Source organism: Dysidea avara, chromosome 10 (genome assembly GCF_963678975.1).
Source record: "Dysidea avara chromosome 10, odDysAvar1.4, whole genome shotgun sequence".
In the NCBI taxonomy this organism is placed as follows: domain Eukaryota; kingdom Metazoa; phylum Porifera; class Demospongiae; order Dictyoceratida; family Dysideidae; genus Dysidea; species Dysidea avara.
Genome location: NC_089281.1, coordinates 15981209 through 16001835, shown reverse-complemented (window position 1 = coordinate 16001835; position 20627 = coordinate 15981209). Strand labels below are relative to the sequence as shown.

General features: G+C 38.0%; 1 protein-coding gene across 1 annotated transcript in view; it reads right to left on the bottom strand.

Annotated features, from left to right (window-relative positions):
- Positions 1-797: 797 nt before the first annotated feature.
- The window catches only part of LOC136237286 (uncharacterized), an 85310-nt gene continuing 65480 nt past the window's right edge, over positions 798-20627 (bottom strand). Inside the window, exons 11-15 of the mRNA XM_066027632.1 lie at positions 14599-14700; positions 1752-3949; positions 1331-1701; positions 1223-1282; positions 798-1177 (exon numbers count right to left, since the gene is read on the bottom strand). Coding sequence (XP_065883704.1) covers positions 885-1177; positions 1223-1282; positions 1331-1701; positions 1752-3949; positions 14599-14700 — 3024 coding nt within the window. The 3' untranslated portion in view covers positions 798-884. The remainder of the gene's footprint in view (positions 1178-1222; positions 1283-1330; positions 1702-1751; positions 3950-14598; positions 14701-20627) is intronic.

The following is a 20627-nucleotide window of genomic DNA, read 5'->3' as shown; positions in this document are numbered from 1 at the left end:
GTAAAGCAGTGAAGGTTTTGTACATGTTGAGGTCGCTAGTAGGGAAGATGCACTAAATATAATTGAACTACATTCCTTTCAAAACCACAAACAATAAAGTTTAGTGTTTTGCATCATTAATTTCATCAGGAATTTCATGCTCTTTAAAAATGTGACATCACCATGTAATCTACATAGCAGTGCTGGTATTGAATGCTTGGTCTGGCATTAAAATATTTAATGTGGAGATGGTCCTGTACGTAGGGCAGGTACCAATGCTAGTAGTATTATATTTGTACTGTAACTCACTAATTTTGTTGTGAAATAAATTTTGTATGTTAGAACTATAAGAAAAAAATTACTTGAAAATTTATAGCTGCTAACTACATGCATGGATTACTTTTTTAAAGCTACTGACCTACTATAAAGATCATCACTACTGGTGATCTTTCTAACCACTGCAAAATTGAGATACGCTAATAGAGCAGTCACATAAAATATTTTGTCATTCATTGTACATCAAGCATTTACACAAAAACGCTTAATATGAACACAAAAACAAGTGACCTTTAAATAAAGTATTCTGCTATAAAAGTAGTTTTGACTGCTCTATTAGATTACAATTATGACTGTTCTACTTGCAATTGCATATTTTAGTCTTTGCATATGATTGGCATTTTCAAGGTGCTTACATGTATGTCATGCATGGTATCATGTATGCTTATGTATACCCTCATTATATAAAAAGAAATTCTACAATTAACTACTGATTGACATACATATACGTAATTCTGGAGTTAATCTATGCAAAATGCTTGTTTGTGGATTCAATATTGTAAAAGAAAATGATCATACATGGAAGATACAAAACAAAATTAGAATATTACATCCCATAACATTATAGTTCATAAGATTCCTAATATTTTCAGCTCCCTTTCAATGTCACTGGTAGCTGTAGCCAATGTTTCTATCTTTTTAAGCTTTTCCAGTAGTGTAGCCCATGTCTTGGGCCCCACCCCATGGTTTGTACCAAGCCAGTCCCTAAACAAGCTATCTAAACATTTACTACAATTGTTTGGGTTATCTTGCTGAATACGTTCAATAGTACTGTTATCAAACTCAAGGAAATCAGCCACGTCCTTCCACCACGCAGCTATTTTAGGGATAATATACTCCTTAATTAGGTTCATTGTGGGTCCTGTAAACGTAATGTAAAATACAAGTGATTTAGCAGGTGTCTCACTTTGAGCAATTGTGGGTGGTCGTTGTATAGGTATACCTCGAGTTAACTGGGTAGGACTACCTGTGAGCAAATGATAGTTTATACGTACCAACTAAACAGGAAAGTTACCTTTAGCTGACAGCACCTTGCAGTAAGCTGACAAGTCACAGTAATCTCTTTTAGTAAAACAAAAATAACGTCCTGTGTTAGGCAATGATTCCATTTTAATGTGAAGTTCATTACAACCAGGACAAGGTATGTAACATTCAACTGGAGACTTCTCAGCAACTGCTGTCATGTGTTCCTTCATGAGATCATTAATGAACCCCTTGACTGCTGTAATCAAGTCTCTACTCTCCTTAAAAGACTTCAGCTCATCCTCTTGAGGCATTGCAGGGTCAGGAATGATGGTCAGTTCTATGTAATGATGCTGATCAACTGGCTTTACTTCATACACTTGATATTGTCCAAGGTTAAGACACACCCACTGGTATGATAACCTACACACCAAATCAACAATCAAATACACTACAACTACACAACTTCTCACCATAAAAGATCGTAGTGACGATGATTGTTCCATTGAGCACATTTGACAATCAACTGATCAACAAGATTGTCTGGGATAAAGTGAGTAGGGAAATAGAACAAAAACTTCAGGGAAGCAGCCTGAGAGGGTGGCAACTCTTTACACGGCAAAAGATGTGGGACCAAAAACAGTTTCTTCCCTTTACCTCGGAATGTTTTATCTGCTAAGGAAGATTGAGTTATATCAACCATCAAAAGAAACTTTGTAAACAATTCCACCACTGGTACACCATGTAAGTCAACTGCAATACGGTTTCTAGGAGCTTCACTCTTATTAAACTGCTCAACACTCCAGTCTATTAATTCCTCTTCCAATAAACCTTTCTTCTGCCTCTTTTTTGCATATAGATCTAATTGTGGGTCAGTTGGCCAACAAATTAAGCTAGTTAAAACATATGTCAGTAGTTTGGCCATCCAATGAGGAGATAGAATGATGGTATTGGCTAGTGAAGGAATTTTATGGTAGTGGAGTAGAGCTCCTTTGTGGTGGAAATATTCAGTAAGCTGCAACAATTTTTCATCACTAGAGGGTAAACCACAGCTTTTTGCAACTTCAGCCAACTCACTAAGCCCTATAATGTATACTTTTTCCTGCATAGAAAGCAACATGAGCTTCCTTTCAACTTCCACATAGCATGTGGGACGAGTTTGCCTAGTAATAGAAGCTGATTGCAATGTAACTTGCTTGAGTTTATTAATAATGGTATCTACACGCTGCTTATTGCAGACAAAAAAGAGAGATGGTGATCCTGTCTTAAACAGATTACCCTTTTTTGATCCAGCTATGTGTAGAGAAAATGGTTTGCCCACAAGCTCCTCCTTGAAAACAGGAACAAATTTATCAAATGCAATTTTTTCTGCTTTTGCTATGTCAGAGTGCAGCTTATCAATATGGGTACCAACAAGAATAAAGGTTGGAAGGCGGACAGAGTGATCCTTATCAGAAGTGCTAGGCTTGCTCACACGAGAGCTAATTAGTTCCATCCAATAACAGATTGTCTGCAGGACAGTTCTACGTGGTGTGTGATCATGTGGGTAACGTCGTTCAGGTACCTCATCTAGTGCCAAACTGGCATCAAACACTATCAAACAAACAACCTCATCTGATACAAAGACTCCATGGGTATGCTGAAACACTGCCTGCCCAGCAAAATCCCATATATTAATATACCTTTTGTTGGGGTTGTAACGTTCCTTAATAGCTTTCAAATTTCTAAATTTGGAAACAGAGAAGTACAACTCATTTTTACGATACAATACCTTGGAAATACTGTTTGAAGATAAACTGCTTTGATTTTTACCCTGTACAGTTCTTATCTGTAAAGAGGCTGTTGGGATGGGAGTGCTCATAGTAACAGATGTTGTAGTAGACAACATGGTAGCACTGAGATTTGCATTATGCGCAAAGTAAGATGGAGGTAATGGTGTATTTGTGTGCAATGAAGGAAATGAATTTGTCAAGGCAACACTGGCAAAGGTAGAGAGAGGTGGATTGGTAAAGTAAGATGGAGTATACGGAACTGGAGGAAGAGGTTGTCTAGAATAAACTTGTGGCATAAATGTTGCTGCAGTTGGATAGAATGTAGTAGCTGGTGTGTTGAAGACTGGGTTAGAAAACATACTGGTTGGAATAGAGTGGAGCGGTTGCACTGGCATGGAAGTAGGATAGGGTGGATGAGGCCGATGAGCCGAAGAAGGATAAATCGGCATTGATGATCCTTGTGTGTTAAAGAATGGTACTGTAGAAGTGGCCATAGAAGCAGGTACTGATGATCCACCATGTGATGACATGGCAGCAAATCTATCAGGCAAAATAGATGAATGACGTTGTCGTTTTGTAGATGATACAAACATTGCTTCTAAACATTTCTGTTCTTCAAGATCATCTAGTTTTTCCTCATAGGTTAATGGTTGCCAGTCAGTGGTGCTCTCCACCACTATCTCCATGTGATCAGCTCCCTCAGTAGGAGGTGTGTCCTGGTAATCTTTTCCCACTAGAGTATGAGACAAACAGGTCTTGCCAGAGCCCTCTGCCCCCAACAGGGCAACACGCACATCTGGCCCATGTAACTCTCCATCCATATAACTTTTATTCACATCTTCAACACTTAAACCATCTATGGCCTTATCCAGCAGTAACCTGATTTTCTTCTTTGTTTCCTATACATATATACCAGTAATTTTAAAATTTATTAATTAAAAATAAAGTAGGGATCCGAGCAATAAAAAGTATAGTGAAACAACAGATGAATGATGGTATTTCAGCATAGCCCTATGAGAAAATCCCTACATTGGCATGTCGTAATAATTATTTTGTTGAATGCCAAAGTAGGGATTTTTCTGCTGAGTTATGCTGGCATTATCATCATTTATCTCTTGTTTCACTAGTTTGCTTATTTTCCTTGTTATAGCATACAGCTACACACATGTAACTGTTCTATTAGGGTGACTGCTGTATAAGAGTGTATGCTTGTCTACCTACTACCAAAGGGCATGGTCACTATTCCTGATTTTCACTATAAATACAGCTTGTATTCTAGCATAAAAGGTGCGAGATTTGCTTTGTTAAAAATTGAGCAACTGCACATTTTTCATGAAAAATCAAGATACTTTATTAGAACAGTCACTGATCCAACTAGACAAACAATACTATCATGCATACCTAACTTGGAAGGAATTTACTTTTAGTGTTCCACCAATACAGAAAAATATCTACCGATCTGACACCAATACCAGCAGTAAATTTAACTGATACAGATACCGATACCAATTGCCATACACAATTTACAAACCTCTCAAGCTAGCTATGTGTGACTGCTCTATTAGAGTATTTAGATCTAGAATGTTACAAGAAGCACCTCTACAATCAATCCAGTCACTACAAAAAAAATGTACCTGGTACAAAGATAGGGAAGCCTTCATGTGCTAGCTACTGTGAATCACATCTTGCACTGCCAGTGAGAAGAAATGAGACACAGAGGAGGACAAAAGTAAGTCAAGGTGCATACATTGTACGCACTGCAGTATGCCAAAAGGCACCTGTTAGGCTGAAGCAACATCTAAAAGTGAATAAATCAAGCCCATAGCCTTAGCTATTATTGTGTTATGCTTGTCTGAAGGCCAGGCAGGTAAGCAGTTAGTCATTCAGTAGAGAATTTTGCTAAATAATTAAAAATTGTGTAGCAACTTATCAAAGGGCCATTCTAAAGACACTTTAGGGTTTGACTCTCCTAAACAAACAGCCACGGCACCATGAAGGTATTATAAGGCTGGTTACTGGTTACTGTTTTGTGAGAAAGTGCAAACCTAAATTGCCTACAGTTACTACCACATCGCATGATTTGAATAACAACTGTAAAGCACAATACCATTTAGTTCAAGATGATCAAAATACCAGTTGAATCACAATGTGAAGTTCAACAAAATTACTACAAAATATTATCTAATCACATGCTCAACCTGTATAACACATATCAAGAGACATGTTATGTAACCAAAAAAGTCAGCACACTACACTATGGGTATATGATTTTCAGGCATGCATGGCTTCATGTTTCCTTCTTCAATCCAAATATCAAATTAGAGCAAATATCTCTGTATGTATTTAAGAAATACAAGCCTTAGTTTAATTTTTTCATTTCAATGGCCTAGATGAACTAAATATTCCCTGAGAACAAGGTTCATAAGGGAATTGTGATTGAGGTGTAGGATACAAGGTACAGCACTGAATGTATAGAATTGGTATAAATGTACTGCCAATGCAGGTTCAATTTCAGGTTGAGACACTCAAGTTGTCAACACCATTTGGACAGTATCAGTCTAGTGACATGGGCCAGAACAGCTCACATGTTATTAACTTGGGGCTGTATTCCAACTATGAAAGTGCTTTAGAAGCGCTACCCTGAAATAGTTTTCAATGGAAATCCAACCAATGTTGCACTCTGCAACATTCTCCTCCCTGGGTTGATATACACCATGTATGCTGCTGCAAGCAAGAGAAAAGAAGCGAAATGCTTTATTTACAGCTTTGAAATGCTTTTATGCAAGAAAATGTATGGGCAATACCATAAGTTAATCAGTGCTATACCTTGTATCTGGAGCCTCCAAAATACAACCTTCTTTATTGGCTACATCCATGCACTTTACACAAACACTGTTATGTTACGCAGACATTTTACTCTGTTGCTTTGATGCAAATATTTTACTCTGTTACTTTGATGCAAACATTTTACTTTGTTGCTTTGAAGTTAGAAGTGCACCAATATGGGAATTTTCTAATATAACGATAACGATATATTGGCTACAAAAATTACCGATTCCAATACTGATATCTGAACATAAAAGGTTTTCAGTATGGACACTACAATAAATGTTAAATGTGGCAAAAAGCTCAAAAGGTGGTCACTAAAACCTATGTAAAGAAAAACAAGTTCATGTTGTGCTACTTCTAAAAACCAGGCACCATGCAGCTATATAGTTAACTCATCTGGAATTAACTATAGACAGTATATGCTACTATGACTGAATTAACCAACTATGTATTACTATTTTACAATAGGGTAGTTTTGGGTTGTGCAATAATATTATTAGTTAATTCTCGTATTTTGTAATTCATGAAATATTCGTAATTCGTTCAATTACGTTGCTATGCACTGCTAAGGAAGCGTTTGTTAAACAAACCACTTTTACCAACATGTTACGCACAGAAGTATCTTCTAAACTGTTTTATAGAGTGACTAATGTGTTTTTTCCCACAAATTCTCTCGACAAAGCCTCAAAGCTGTTCTTCATTTTCGTTCGCGTACGTAAGGGATACGTCCCCTTTCAACTCGAAGCAATAGGCTATTCCTGGTAGTGTACGAGGCCTGCACCGTTGTTTTCAGTTGCTAAAAGCCTGAAACCCTCTAGGGGAAGGTAGTCTGAGGAAAGTCGCCATACCCGTATTTCAGTCTGCCGAAAAGAAACCACCTCAGAGCAAAGTTCACCTATGCAGAAGTTTAATACAGGCTTCATTTCACTTTTATTTCTTACGTAAAAGCTACTTTTACCATTATTTAACGATTTTGCTCACATGGGTGCGTACGGACAAACATAGGTAGATAAGTAGATAGGTACACACACACACACTTTTACAAAAACAATTTCAGTAAACCAGGCACGCGCCCACAGCCGGCCTTTGGCCGGCTGTGGGAGCGCACCTGGTTTAACAAAGGGATAGTGATATGATTAAAAAGTGTGTATAAAATTTAAAAAAAGAGAGTACAACCAACTCAGGATTTGAACCCTGGCCATCATGACAATTAACCATGGCAGCTTGAGCCTCATGCTTTAACCATTGTGCTACCAAGTCAACCATAGAACATTTTTGACAATTATAGTACTTATGTGTAATATCTGCTCATCTGCTAAAAAATCAACTTTTCACAATACCAATATTGCAATATCAGTTATAAATACTATATTATGATATTGGCACCGATATTGATATTGGTGCACCTCTATTTGAAATTAGACATACATTAAGGACTTTTAAGTCATGTACATACTACATCAAAAGCACCGAAGTCAGAAAAATTAGACATAGACATACATTACAGTCAGAAAAATTAGACATACATTAAGGACTTTTTAATCATGTTTCTACAGGGAGTCAGAAACGTGTAGCTAAAATGTGAAGAATGCAGAAAAAATTCCCAGACTCAGTGGTGACTTGATCTCCAGCAACATGCAGGGTTAAGGGAATAACTTGAAATTGGTCTGTATATATGTTAATACTTTTTGTTGTTTTAAAGAAATCACAGTAACAGATACAGAGTAAAAAAGAGAAGAAAACTTACCTGGTATAAAATTGTGGGGTTGAGATACTCTAATAGAATAGTTACCAAGAAATAAAAGCATATGAAAAATGAATGAAGGGTTTGAACACTGCAAGTTGTTCACTTTATAGTAAGGATCATGAAGGCAGAGTGATCCCAAACCCTTTCAATGATTTTTAAATTTATAGTGACTAACTAACTAACTAACTAATGCCTCCAACCAAGCATAACTTGGCTATGATTAACTTGGCTTGATGCTGTGAAACTGCAAGAAGACTTAAGTGCACTAGAAAATTGGCAACAGAAGTGGTTGACGAGACTAAATGTATCGAAATGCTTCACCATGATTGTTTTATACCCATGCAAGGAGAAACAAAATTATTACATCCTACAGGTTGCACAACCATCTTCTGTTACATGCCAACCACTATAAATATTTAGATATCATAATCCAAAATGATCTGAAGTGGCATCAATGTATCCAATCAATTACTTCCAAGGCAAACCAGAGCTTGCACTATTGAAGTGTAACTTAAGAACCTCGTCTATTCACCTCTTACCTCAGTTTAGTGCATCCAAGCTTGAATATGCAACTACAGTTTGGAACCCACACCTAACAACTGACAAAATCACTTTAGAGAAGGTCCAGAGACGTGTAGTGCTGCCACGATATAGCATATCATATATCACCAAGGTTTATATCACGATACAACTAACTATAACATTTGCAAGACAAACATATTCATTGTAAGTTTAAATGTATACCACAAGCAAAAGTTAGTCTTGTTTATCAGGTTTTAAATGCATTTTGCTACTGCTTTACTGGCTGGCACTACATAGAAACCTTAAAACCTCCCAGTTTACTTTGGGGTTGGCTTGTTTACCACACTACACCATCAACACACAACTTAATTAAATGCCAAATACCATATGTCTGGCCTCCCCCACATCATTATACTAAGCGGTGCCACTATTGCGCAACCATCGATATAACTGATCATATCATATCGCCACCTTGTTATATCGATACTATCGATGTATCGATGTATCGATGTATCGATATATTGTGGCAACAGTAGAGGCGTGATACAAAATATGTTAAAGAGTATACACTTATGATGCCAGTGTAACACAGATGCTCAACGAACTCAAGTGGGAGTCATTAGAATCCTGAAGAGAACAATTTTCCACAATCATGTTCTACAAATTCTCAACCAAAATGTTTACTTACCACCTGAACACATAGCTGAGTTCTACCTCCAGACATCACAGTACGTACCAATTACAGACAAGATCATTCCATGCATTCAGACTGTTAGAATCATTTTGTAACTACAGCTACTCCTTCATACCTTCTACATCAAGACAATGGAACTTACTACCTCGTTACATTTTTGAATCGAGACACTTGACCAGTTCAAATCCACACTACATAATCATTGCTTTGCAATTAATAGCTAAACTTTAACTGTGTATAACCTTCTGTTTGTGGAAGTTTCACAGTATTGATAAAATAAAATAATAATAATAATAAGGCTATGGGCTTTGATTTCTTCACTGCTTGGCACTGCTTTGGCTCAAGACATACCTTTTCACTAACCGCAGCAGCTACGAAGCATGCATCATGGACTCACTCTCGTCCTCCACTTCTTTCTCCACTACCACATAGGTGTTGATTCTCAGTAAGGTGCTATGGCTTGAGTGCTAAAATTTCAGTAGTGTGACTGGATTGAATACAAAAGCACTAATCAACTAGTCTTTGTTGTACAGCAGGTGGAACATAGCAGAAACTAAAACAGAATGATGACTTCACATGTCAGTAATTGATAGTTAAGGGTGCTCGCGGATAATTGAAGCCATACAATGCGTGATTTTATACTGTCTCTTATAACCAGACAACGTGTATAATGAATCCATATGGTCTTTGTATTGGTAGTGGTTCCCTTTCTTTTCAACACAAACCAAACAGAATTTCGCTAGCCTTTACCGTTCTGTAGCTACGTGAGATTCTTTCCAGAGCGCTTAAATCAAAACTAGTCCCTCATCTTTACCACTAGAGTGCTGGAAATCGCGCTAAATATACTTAAGGTTACAACTCACATATCTATGAAAAGTACTAATCCATAGCTTACACTGATAATAAGTAAGCGCTGGAAGTGTGTTTCACTAACCAAACCCTCGCTTTTTCATCGCCATTACTTGCAAAGCCATAGTGCTATGTACAAAATCTTTTCATAGTCCTGTAGAGAATTTATCTGCCTATCTCCGTGCAAAATTTGAAGCTTTTACGCCTATCACTCAAAAACTAGTTTTATTTTTAGTAAACATGTGTAAAAATTGCATGCGCCCAACATTATTGATATAATAACCACACAAATTCCTATTAACCACAATCACCAACTTTTCAAAATAAACGCTGTTCTAAACACAAAGAAGCTCTGTTTTCTCTTCTTCACACACGGGAACAGCTTCTTGCTACGCCTGGAGTCTCCAGCAAGTCGCTCTCGGATTGCTAGGCACGCCAATGACGCCATCATCAGCAGCTTGTAACGCCTTGTGATTCCAGCTGGTAACATAGTCCCCTACATAAGCAGCTTACAATTACAATTACAAACTACCAGCATACCCTATCACTCGAGAAAACAAGGCACAAACGTATGTTGGCTACAAGCGAAACATGCATTCACACTTGTCGCCTTAAATAACACTTACCTTTAGACCAATTCATGCTAGTGTAACTCTTGATCCATCAGACAATCACTTGCTAACACTTCGGTGACGATTTTAAAGTAAAAAACATGCTGCTCTTCCTTGTGTTCTCTGGCGCAAAACACAGGCGCTTAACACGGATACTACAAATATGCGCAATAATGCCAATTATGATGCAACAGCCGCATGTGGTTTCTGGGTTGGCACTTAAACGGCTTCAAATATCAGTGAGCACCCTTAAGGCATGCATTCATATAACGTGTCTGGTACTATTCTACGAAAAATTAAGAATTTACATTCAAATAGGAACCATGAAACAAGGGAGGTCATCTACACCTGTAGCTGTACTAATCCCTAGCGAGTCAGTAGGTTCAAACAGTGGACAACATATTTTGGGCATTTTTGTGCACTTGTTTCTTGGTGACAGTCCTATTAGAGTATGTCAACTCTGCGATTTTACACCAAGTTAGTTTTCTCTCTGTATAGCTATCACTGCAAGTCAAGTTTTGCACAGCTTGACACTACTGGCAAGTTACTGTACACATGATTGTTTACTTTAACTTTATAACAACTATGATTTGTTGACGTGCTTACAGACAAAAAATTTTTTTGTAGATATTCACTGGTAAACTATTGAGGTACAAACTTCTTGAATGAAAATGACAGGCGATACTGTGATAATGCAAAAGCCAAACATGTACGTACAACTATATTAAAAATTATTCTGAAGCAGGGATTCAAGTGATAAAAGTAGCGAAACAAAGAGATGAATGATGGTAATACAAAAAAGCTAATCCCTACATTGGCATGTTATAACATGATTTTGTTCACTGACAAAGTAGAGATTTTCCCACTAAGGTATGCTGTAATACCATCATTCATCTCTTGTTTCACTCCTTTTCATTGTTTGGATCCCTATTACATTTTTAATTAACAGGTTTGTTTGTTTTGTTATAACATACAGTTATACAAATGTGACTGTTCTAATAGGATGACTGCTGTATTAGAGTACCTTGATCAGTCTTAACCTACCAGAGAGTGTGTTACTATTTCAATTTAGACTCTATTTAGGCTGTTGTGGGTGGGTAACAAATCTCATATATACCATCTTGTTTTCTAATATACTCCACGCCTTCAGGCACAATATAACATATGCTCAAAATCTAGGTTTATCCAATCGCTATGCATTGTTCACGTGCAGTGAATTAACGAGCGCGATTATTTTGTCACGTCAGGACGCATAGTTGCCATGGTGCTAGTATTATCACAAGTAAACCAGCTGCTTTTGCCGAGCCTACAGCAGAAACAGCTGTGGATGAGGTAAGTAATCTGAGTGTAATGTGAAATAGAGTCTAAAGCAGTTATACGGGCACAATGTGGAGTCTATGAAATTTATAAACCCTCAGGCCCTTAGTAGCGCCCTCACTTCACTCGTGCGCTACAGCCCAGGCCTTCAGGTTTATAAATTTCATAGACTCCAGATTGTGCCTATATAACTATTATTTTCACTGTGCCAGCACTATGAATACAAATAATAAGGGGTGTGGTTGTTATGATTAAGAAAATAGATGCTATGAAGTGTGGTCTTGATGCTCAATTGTTATTAATCAACGAAGATCACGTTAATAGATGTGGTATTGATCCACCAAGTGTAAACACTTAAATAAATAAGTTTGCAGTATCTAAATAAGCTGCTCAAAGAAAGCGTTGATAGAGAAAATTAATCCCTCAATATGGTTTCATTGCATGAAGAAGAATGAAGACCAGACTGATTGAAGATAAAGGAAAAAATAGGGCACACACTTGTCGGAACCCCAAAAGGCACATGACATGACATTGGTTAGTTTGCTATTGTAGCATAAAATGGTAGCTGCGTGCTGCTTCGTTTAGCCTCCAGCCTTGCAACTGTGGTCAGGCAAGCAGGCGGGTAGGCAGGCAGGCAGACAAAAATTCAAGTTTCATTTTCTAAAATCCGGCTGCCTGTAAGTGTTTTCTTGAGGCGACATTTTAGGCAGCGCATCACATTAGGGGAGGATTCCTACTTAAACAGTACTATCATACCGTTTGATAACAACATGATCAAAATATTCTAGTAGAATAGTCACTAAGAATTCTCTAATAAAACATGCACTATATAAATTTGATACCAGGGACCTTACATGCACATTTAACAACAATGATTACAATTCTTAGCCACTGCTACTAGCTATCCATTTTCAACATAAACATGAAAGTTCTACTTGTAGTCTAAATGTATGCACCTGATACATGAACTTTGTAATGTAGCAGTGAAAAAATTTTAATGGCCCAGAAACAAAGTGTATATTACTGTATATACCACTTTAGCATGGCGTCCACAAGTGTTACTCAATGTTTAGCTTGCACATTATTGCTCGGTCAACATCATAGGAATGCGGTTTGGTCATCAGTTTGATGCTCAATCAGCTAAAAGATACAATACACTTTGACTTGTTATATTGAGCGACACTGAGTGTTTAATTGTGGGTTTGGATTTACAGGTTAGGCTAGGCTCACTGTAGTTGCTAAGTTTCAACTAGTTGATAGTTACTAACGAGTATAATAATAACTTGGGTAACGTGTGGATGCGTACTTCTACCTACCATGTGTCAGCCATTGAGCAGACTACAGAACAACACAAAGAGAACAACTAGATTTAAAGTAGGTAAGTAACTTGTAGTCCTAAGCACTTAATAACTTACTGTCCCATTAGGCAAGTTAGTAGGCTTAATGTACATAAAACAAAATGGTAAAATATATATCCCACAATTACATTTTTCTGGGGTTGTGTATTATATAGTTATACAACGGCCACGAGTGCTCCGCCTGTATAAACACACTTGCCTTCGGGCCGTTACCTGATATAAACGCACGAGCCTGAGGGCCGTTAGGCCCGAAGGCAAGTGCGTTTATACAGGCAGAGCACGAGTGCACGTTGTATAACTGTTATGTACCACTCACCTAATAGGTGAGGAGAGTCTCACAAGACAGCTGTAACACTTATAAAGGCCAGGTTTCTAACATCGATTGTGGGTAACCAAGCCGGACGTTGCGATGACGTTCCCCTTGCAGTACTGCAGCCACCTGAGATATTGAAAGCTAGTACGCTATGGGTTATATCACTAACCTGCATTCGTTGTTCGACTCTCATCATGTAGTGCTCAGCATGCCAGCATGATCACTCAATCACCATATAGACTAAGCGCCAGACTAAGCGCCAGACTAAGCGCCAGACTAATCGCCATAGTGATTCTCTTGAGCGAAAAAAAAGTAGCTAAATAGACGTTTTAAGTAAACAAAACCTAACTACTAAACGATACTAGTCTAATTCTTACTATTCACACTGGCTAAACTTGAATCTGGTAGCATGACAAAACTGGTTACCACAATCGAACGTAAAGGTTAGTATTATTTAGAATATATTTGTTTTATTGAGTCATTGTCGAAGTGGACTACAGTTTAATCTGGGCTAAGATGGCACCAGACTAGTAAGGTGTATAAGTACGTTTATATATGTAGACTAGAGTTGTGGCCACCCGTGTTGGCTTTTTCGATCGTCATTGGCTGCTTGTAAACATTATACGTATTGGTGACGTTATGGCCCACAATCAACCTTTACATGTCAGGCTATAAAAGAATTCGAGCAATCCGTGAAGTGTCTTTCCACCTATTAGGTGAGGTGTCGTAGTGGTCTTCGCCACCGGCACTTGTGCTATGCTGCACAAAACCGCAGCCAGTGCAATATCTGTATATTGCACTGCAGTCGGTGCATTATAATTTATAATGCACTCGTTGTGGTCTAAAAAACCGCGACCAGTGCGTTATAAGTTATAATGCACTCGCTGCGGTCTGCAGCAGTGCAATATACAAATTATGGCACTGGCGGTGCCTTTGAACTGCCCACGCAGAGTGGTACATAAAGCATAATAGCATATGAACAATGTTCTGAAGGATATTGTTGCCCACACTATTAAAACCACTATTGATCATGAGATACTGATGTATAAAAGAAATCCCTCTCAGCAATGGTATAACTATTACATAAGTGCCTATTGTATTAGAACAAAAGTTAGCTCCAAAAAGACAGCCCAGTTTAAAAAATGCAGCCTTAAAAATAGCTGGTTGTTTGATTTGGAGAAGATATCAAAGTTATTCACATCAGTATGCATGGTTTTGAAGGTCGCACTTTTTTCACAATTTCATATGTTACCTGATTCACCTTATATGTTATAAACACAGTTGATCACACATTATGTTAAAAAATACCTCATCAAACTGTGAAGTGTCCATGTGAAGTTCCTTGAAAAAGTAACTAACAACTCTACTATAGCCTTCTTCTACTGCTAGTTCAAAAGGTGTCTTGCCACTCTGAGTAGTGAAGTACAGTAATTTATCACACTGCTAAAATAAGTAACTAACCAGTTTATACACACTAGACACACATACTACACAACACACATACTACACAATACACACACACATACACACACACACACACACACACACACACACTACACAACACAAACATGCAATCAAAAGCAAAGCCTTTGGCTAAGGTGCTAGCACGGTCATGCCTACTTAGTGAACCAACGTTCTGTGACTGGGACACCTGTACACTACTTACATGCACAGCTCAGATGTGACTCAGCACCGGAAAATTCTCCAGGGCAGGACTAGTAACTGTACCATGTCCCACAGGTAAAGAAGTGAGCACCCAAAGGCTCACCTGGACCTTCACCCACTACAGTATGTGACATTGCACGCGCATGCATGCACACGTACCTGCTATACACACATTGCACAAATACACACAAACCACAGCTATACACACGTTATACATATACACACAAACTACACACAATTCCTCTTCGAAGATCTGAGATCATCTTCTCCACCCAACCTCACAAGGAAGGTACACAATTACCTAGTTAGTGGACACTAAATAATCCAATTACAAGCCAGTGAATTTACGTTACAAGAGAGGATTCACCTAGTCAGGGGATACCGAATGTAAGTACAATGCATTTGAGCGTTCTATTACAGTTTGCATTTGAGCATTCTATTGCAGTTTGCGTTTTCCACTGATTGCTCCATTAGGGATTATCAATCTATTTACAAGCATTTTGCCAAAATATTATCTGTATAGAGTTAAATTGCCATATCCCATTTTACAAGCTACTGAAATTTAGGTCAAGTGAGAGGACCCCCATGAGGGCAGAATGGCCATAGCAGGGTTAGACACTAAGTCCACCTTGTGCAAAGCATGGTGTATGCATGATGTAAACCCTACTTGCTGGCTAATGTAAGGAAGTCAGTCCCCTGATCCTCCACCGTATGGGATGCTGCCATTAGTCACATCACATACAAGTGATGTACTACAGCGTCTACAACAAGGAGGCTGGCAGCATGGACACCACACACACACACACACACACACACACACACACACACACACACACACACACACACACACACACACACACACACACACACACACACACACACACACACACACACACACACACACACACACACACACACACACACACACACACACACACACACACACACACACACACACACACAATGTCATCTATGCATACCAATGAGTTAAAGTATGTACATGAATGTGTTCTGTATGTGTAAAGTATATATTATGAAAAAATTTGGAATTTTATAGTAGAGTAGGGATCAACTAGAGCATAGCGCACCAATAAAAGTACTGAAACAAGCTTGAGTTAGTATATTACGACAACAAATTACTGTAACGCAAAAAGAAGTGAATATCTATACTGTGCTATGGGGTTTTAGTAACAGTAGAGATATTCACTTCTTTTATTGTGTTACAGTAATTTGCTGTCATAATATACTACCAACTCAAGCTTGTTTCGGTACTTTCTATTGGTGCACTATGTTCTAGTTGATCCCTACTCTAGTTTATATTCCTAATTTTTTTTTATACTTGTTTGTGTTCTTTTATAGAACTGGTGATCAATGTATGTAACTAGTTTGTTTCATAAAGATGAATTGATGTAGCTATGGGAAGTCAATCACAGAAGACACCATCATTTTTTTATTGAACATAAACTGTAATTTTGCACATAGACTGGTGTACTGATATTCTACAACAATTGATTTAATTGATTGATTTATATGCCTTGTGGCTTAAGACAAGTGTACAGGAAATAAATAAAGGGCCTAGACGAAGTGGTACCAAGAAGCTTTAAAGCAGCTGGAGCCCTGGCAATTACTAAGGCAAACACACATACACACAAAAGAAACAAAACACACACATACATCAATTATTAAATTAATTAGTTTAACAGATCTGACAGATCTCCCACAGTTCTGAGGAGCAAGCAATGAAAATTCTATATGAGCAGGATTTGCAATTCTGGCAGCATGGGTTAATAGCTCTGAATGGTAGCTTGCATGCACGATATACGTTGGTCAACGTCACAAATGTAAAGCGCCCTACGCAGCCAATCTCATGGGACTACAGGCTAATGCATCAGTGTTTATTTAATAGTTATACCACAGCTGCGAGGGATTTGTTGATATATGGCTGCAGGTGTATAATAGCAGCAAATACCAAGCAGCCGTGGTATAAGTGATATAATATATATCACTTGGGATGCACTCACCTAATACGTAAAAGAACTACTGAGAACTCATCCCGTTTGTTTTATACAGTAGCATCTGAAGATTGATTGTGGTTTTAATAGCGTGGGCCAATAGCCATCAGAACATTATCCATATGTTAAAACGTCATTACTATGCTTCAACACGCAATGTTAGAAAACTTGCGATTATGGGATGGAGTTTATATTGTTATCATTTTTGTACTAAGTTAAGCCAACTAACTTCACTATTGGGACAGTAAGTAAGTTATTATATTAAGTTAAGTACTTACTGTAGGACTATAAGTTACTAAACTATTTCAACGTAGTAGCAGTAGCTTTGCTGTTCCGTGGTCTGTTCAAAGGCTGATATGTGGTGGGTAGAAATACGCATCCACAATCACCCAAATGATAAGTTTGTGCCTTCATTATCCTTTAGTAACAACCAACTAGTCTATCTTAGCAAATATACTCAGCTTAGCAAACACTACAAAAATGAGTCCCACAATACAAAGCTCTGTCACTCAATATAACGAGTCAAAGAAAATCAATTCTTTGAACTGGCTGGGTATCAAACTCATTGGCAAACCGCTTTCCCATGATATTGCCCGGGCAATATGCAAGTTAAACACCGAGCGGTGCTTTAGAACGTCCATGCTAAAGTGGTATATAGAATGAAATACCTTAGTACAAAGAACTTACACAGCTAAGCAGTGTATAAGAAACGAAAGCGGTTAAACCATGCCAACTAATCAGCACATCCCTGTTCTACTTTGCTAAAAGCGAGTTCTTATACACCCGTCATCTGGAACAATCAATTGAACTCAAACACACGAGAAACAAATAAATAACAGTGTCCATAGAATGAAATACCTTATAGTACAACTTGACAACGTTAAGAAATGCAAGCGATTAAACCGTGCCAACTAATCAGCACGTGCCTGTTCTACTTTGCTAAAAACAAGTTCTTACCCTATATCTGTTGCCTGAAACAATCAGTTGAATTCAAACACAAGAGAAACAAACATACCGGCCAGCACAGAAAGTCAAGCAGTGCAAACAAAATAAAATATTAGCAGGAAGCCACTAATGCACTATTGCAAATAAATGAACACCTTGCGCTGTCAACAAAAGGAACTGGGGATAAAGGAAAGTCCATGATGCATGTAATGTACATACTGGGTTGGTGAAAAGGCACATCTCGCACTGAAGCGACTTCGAACAGTGAAGAAATCAAGCCCATAGCTATATCCATTATCAAGTTATGTTTGGCTGAAGGCATAAGTTAGTCAGAATAAAATTCTGTTAAATATAATACTTTTAAAATTTCATAGAAACTTTATGGAAAGTGGTCTGAAGACATTTTCAGGCTCGGCTGTGTTTACCGCCAAGTTGTCATGAAGGGAAATTGAGGCTGGTTTTAGAGTGATATTTTTGGCTAGAAAAGCCCAGTTCTGCATGATCCCTACTATACAGTACTACCATACTGTATGATACTTGTAGCATTTCAGTGTGTGAAAGTGTGGATATAGTGCCTGTGTGAGATGGACATGCTTAATTATTATCCTAGGACATGTACAGCTTATATTACAAGTCTGCAATACATCTCATTAGTGAACACTAGAAACAATTTTGAATATTCTGAAAGGGTCTAAAAGCAGTTACAACTCTTGTGAAGGTTAACATTTCATCATTACAGTACAGTGTAGACAAGTATCACACATACGTACAGTATACCATCCTGGTACCTTGGCAGTATTGGTTAGGTATAACCAGGTGCCCTGCCTGCCTGCCCACCCGCCCACCCTACATGTGTAAATGAGAATTGTCCGTATTTTCTGTGGTGACCAGAAGATTTCACAGGATTTCTCAGAATCTTTACTCAATTTTTAAAAAGAATTACAGATTTCATGTGCATTTAGCACTACATGCAATAGCTGAAATGTAGAGTTTTAATTTGCATGAGTCTTCCTCCAAGCGTTCCTGGTTCCTACCCTCCACTTGCTAAACTCTCATCTTGGTTGCTACAACTGAAGTCCTTCCCAAGTTCTCCCGGGCTTCCTTGGTTGAGGCCTGCCCACTTGCATGCTTGTATTGGGCTATCGGCCATTATTACACTCAAGCAGTATATCCATTACTGTGCCTTGTAGCAAGCTTTTAATAACTCATGTTAATCATAGCACGAAATCGCACATTGCAAAATTATGTGGCTGTAATTTCCATTATTTTACAGAAATGCTACATTATTTTATGAAAAATATTTATTAGTTGGGATTTCGGATCTCAGATTTCTAGCAAGATTTCAGTGAGAGGCATACAAGATTTCACCCTTGAATTGAACTTAAAATTCTTAATTTTCCCTTATACTTGTTCTAATAGGACTATATAGCAACAGCAGGGTGCCATGGCCCACCTAATAATTCCTGCCCTAAATATTTTAACTGAGCAATACATATCAGTTTTAATTATTCCAATGTCTGGTTTCCAATGGTCACTGAACAGCTGACTCGTGTTTCTCTTTGTAACAGCTGCTGTTGACATTGTTTGTCATAGTTGTAGTCGCTGTATTATATCACAGCTTGTACCTTGTAATGTAACACCCCTGTAGGACTATCGTTTATGGCATTTATGGCATTTATGCCGTCAACATCTATCAACATTTACGGCATCAACATCTACCAAAGATTATGGCATCAACATCTACCAACATGTACGAACATTCATGGCTTGTGGAGTTCATTGTGATATAGAGCTTGATGCATTGTTTTGCTACACTTGTCAGAAGGCTATCGGGGAGAAGAAAATACGTAGGTCTGATCAAGCTTTTGTAACACCAACATCATGTGATGTTTTTACACTACACTAGTAAACTATCGGATACTAGCTAGTTACCAGTCACTAATACATCATCAACATTATCAACACATTATTGTGTTATTGTGATGTTACAGTTATGTGTAGTTACTGTCCTACTATTGTGAAGGATAACATTTCATCATTACTGTACAGTGTGGACAAATACTCTAATAGAACATACACTAATGGCTATACATACAAGTACAATGATATGTGTAGTGCATACCGTGAGTACATGTTTGTAGTGTTAACAATGTACTGTGTAGATTACATAACACACCACATAACAGGTGAGGTAACAATCATCTGGATAACACACAACACAAAACACTATACACACACTCGTAACAATAAAAATTTCTTATGTAAAGTTCAGTGTTAGCATATCAAACAGTACGGTAGTACTGTTTAAGTAGGAATCCCCCGAAATGACGCGTGCCGCCAAAAATATCGCCTTTTAAAAACCAGCTTAGAAACTTCTTACGCGACGAAAATCACTTTTACAGAATAATATTAGTCCATCTATCAAATGTAGCATTAAAAACAAGAAAATGATTACTGGTGGCCGGATATAGAATTTTTTTTAAATCGTTGAACTTGAAATTTCGTCTCACTCACTCACTCACTCACTCACTCACTCACTCACTCACTCACTCACTCACTCACTGACCACAGTCGCAAGCCTAGAGCCCAAACGAAGCAGTGCACGGTCACCATTTTACGCCACAACAACAAACTCACCGGAGGGATGTGCCTTTTGGGGTTCCGACGAGTGTACGCCCTATGCGCCTTGTCTTTTCTTTTATCTTCAATCAGGCT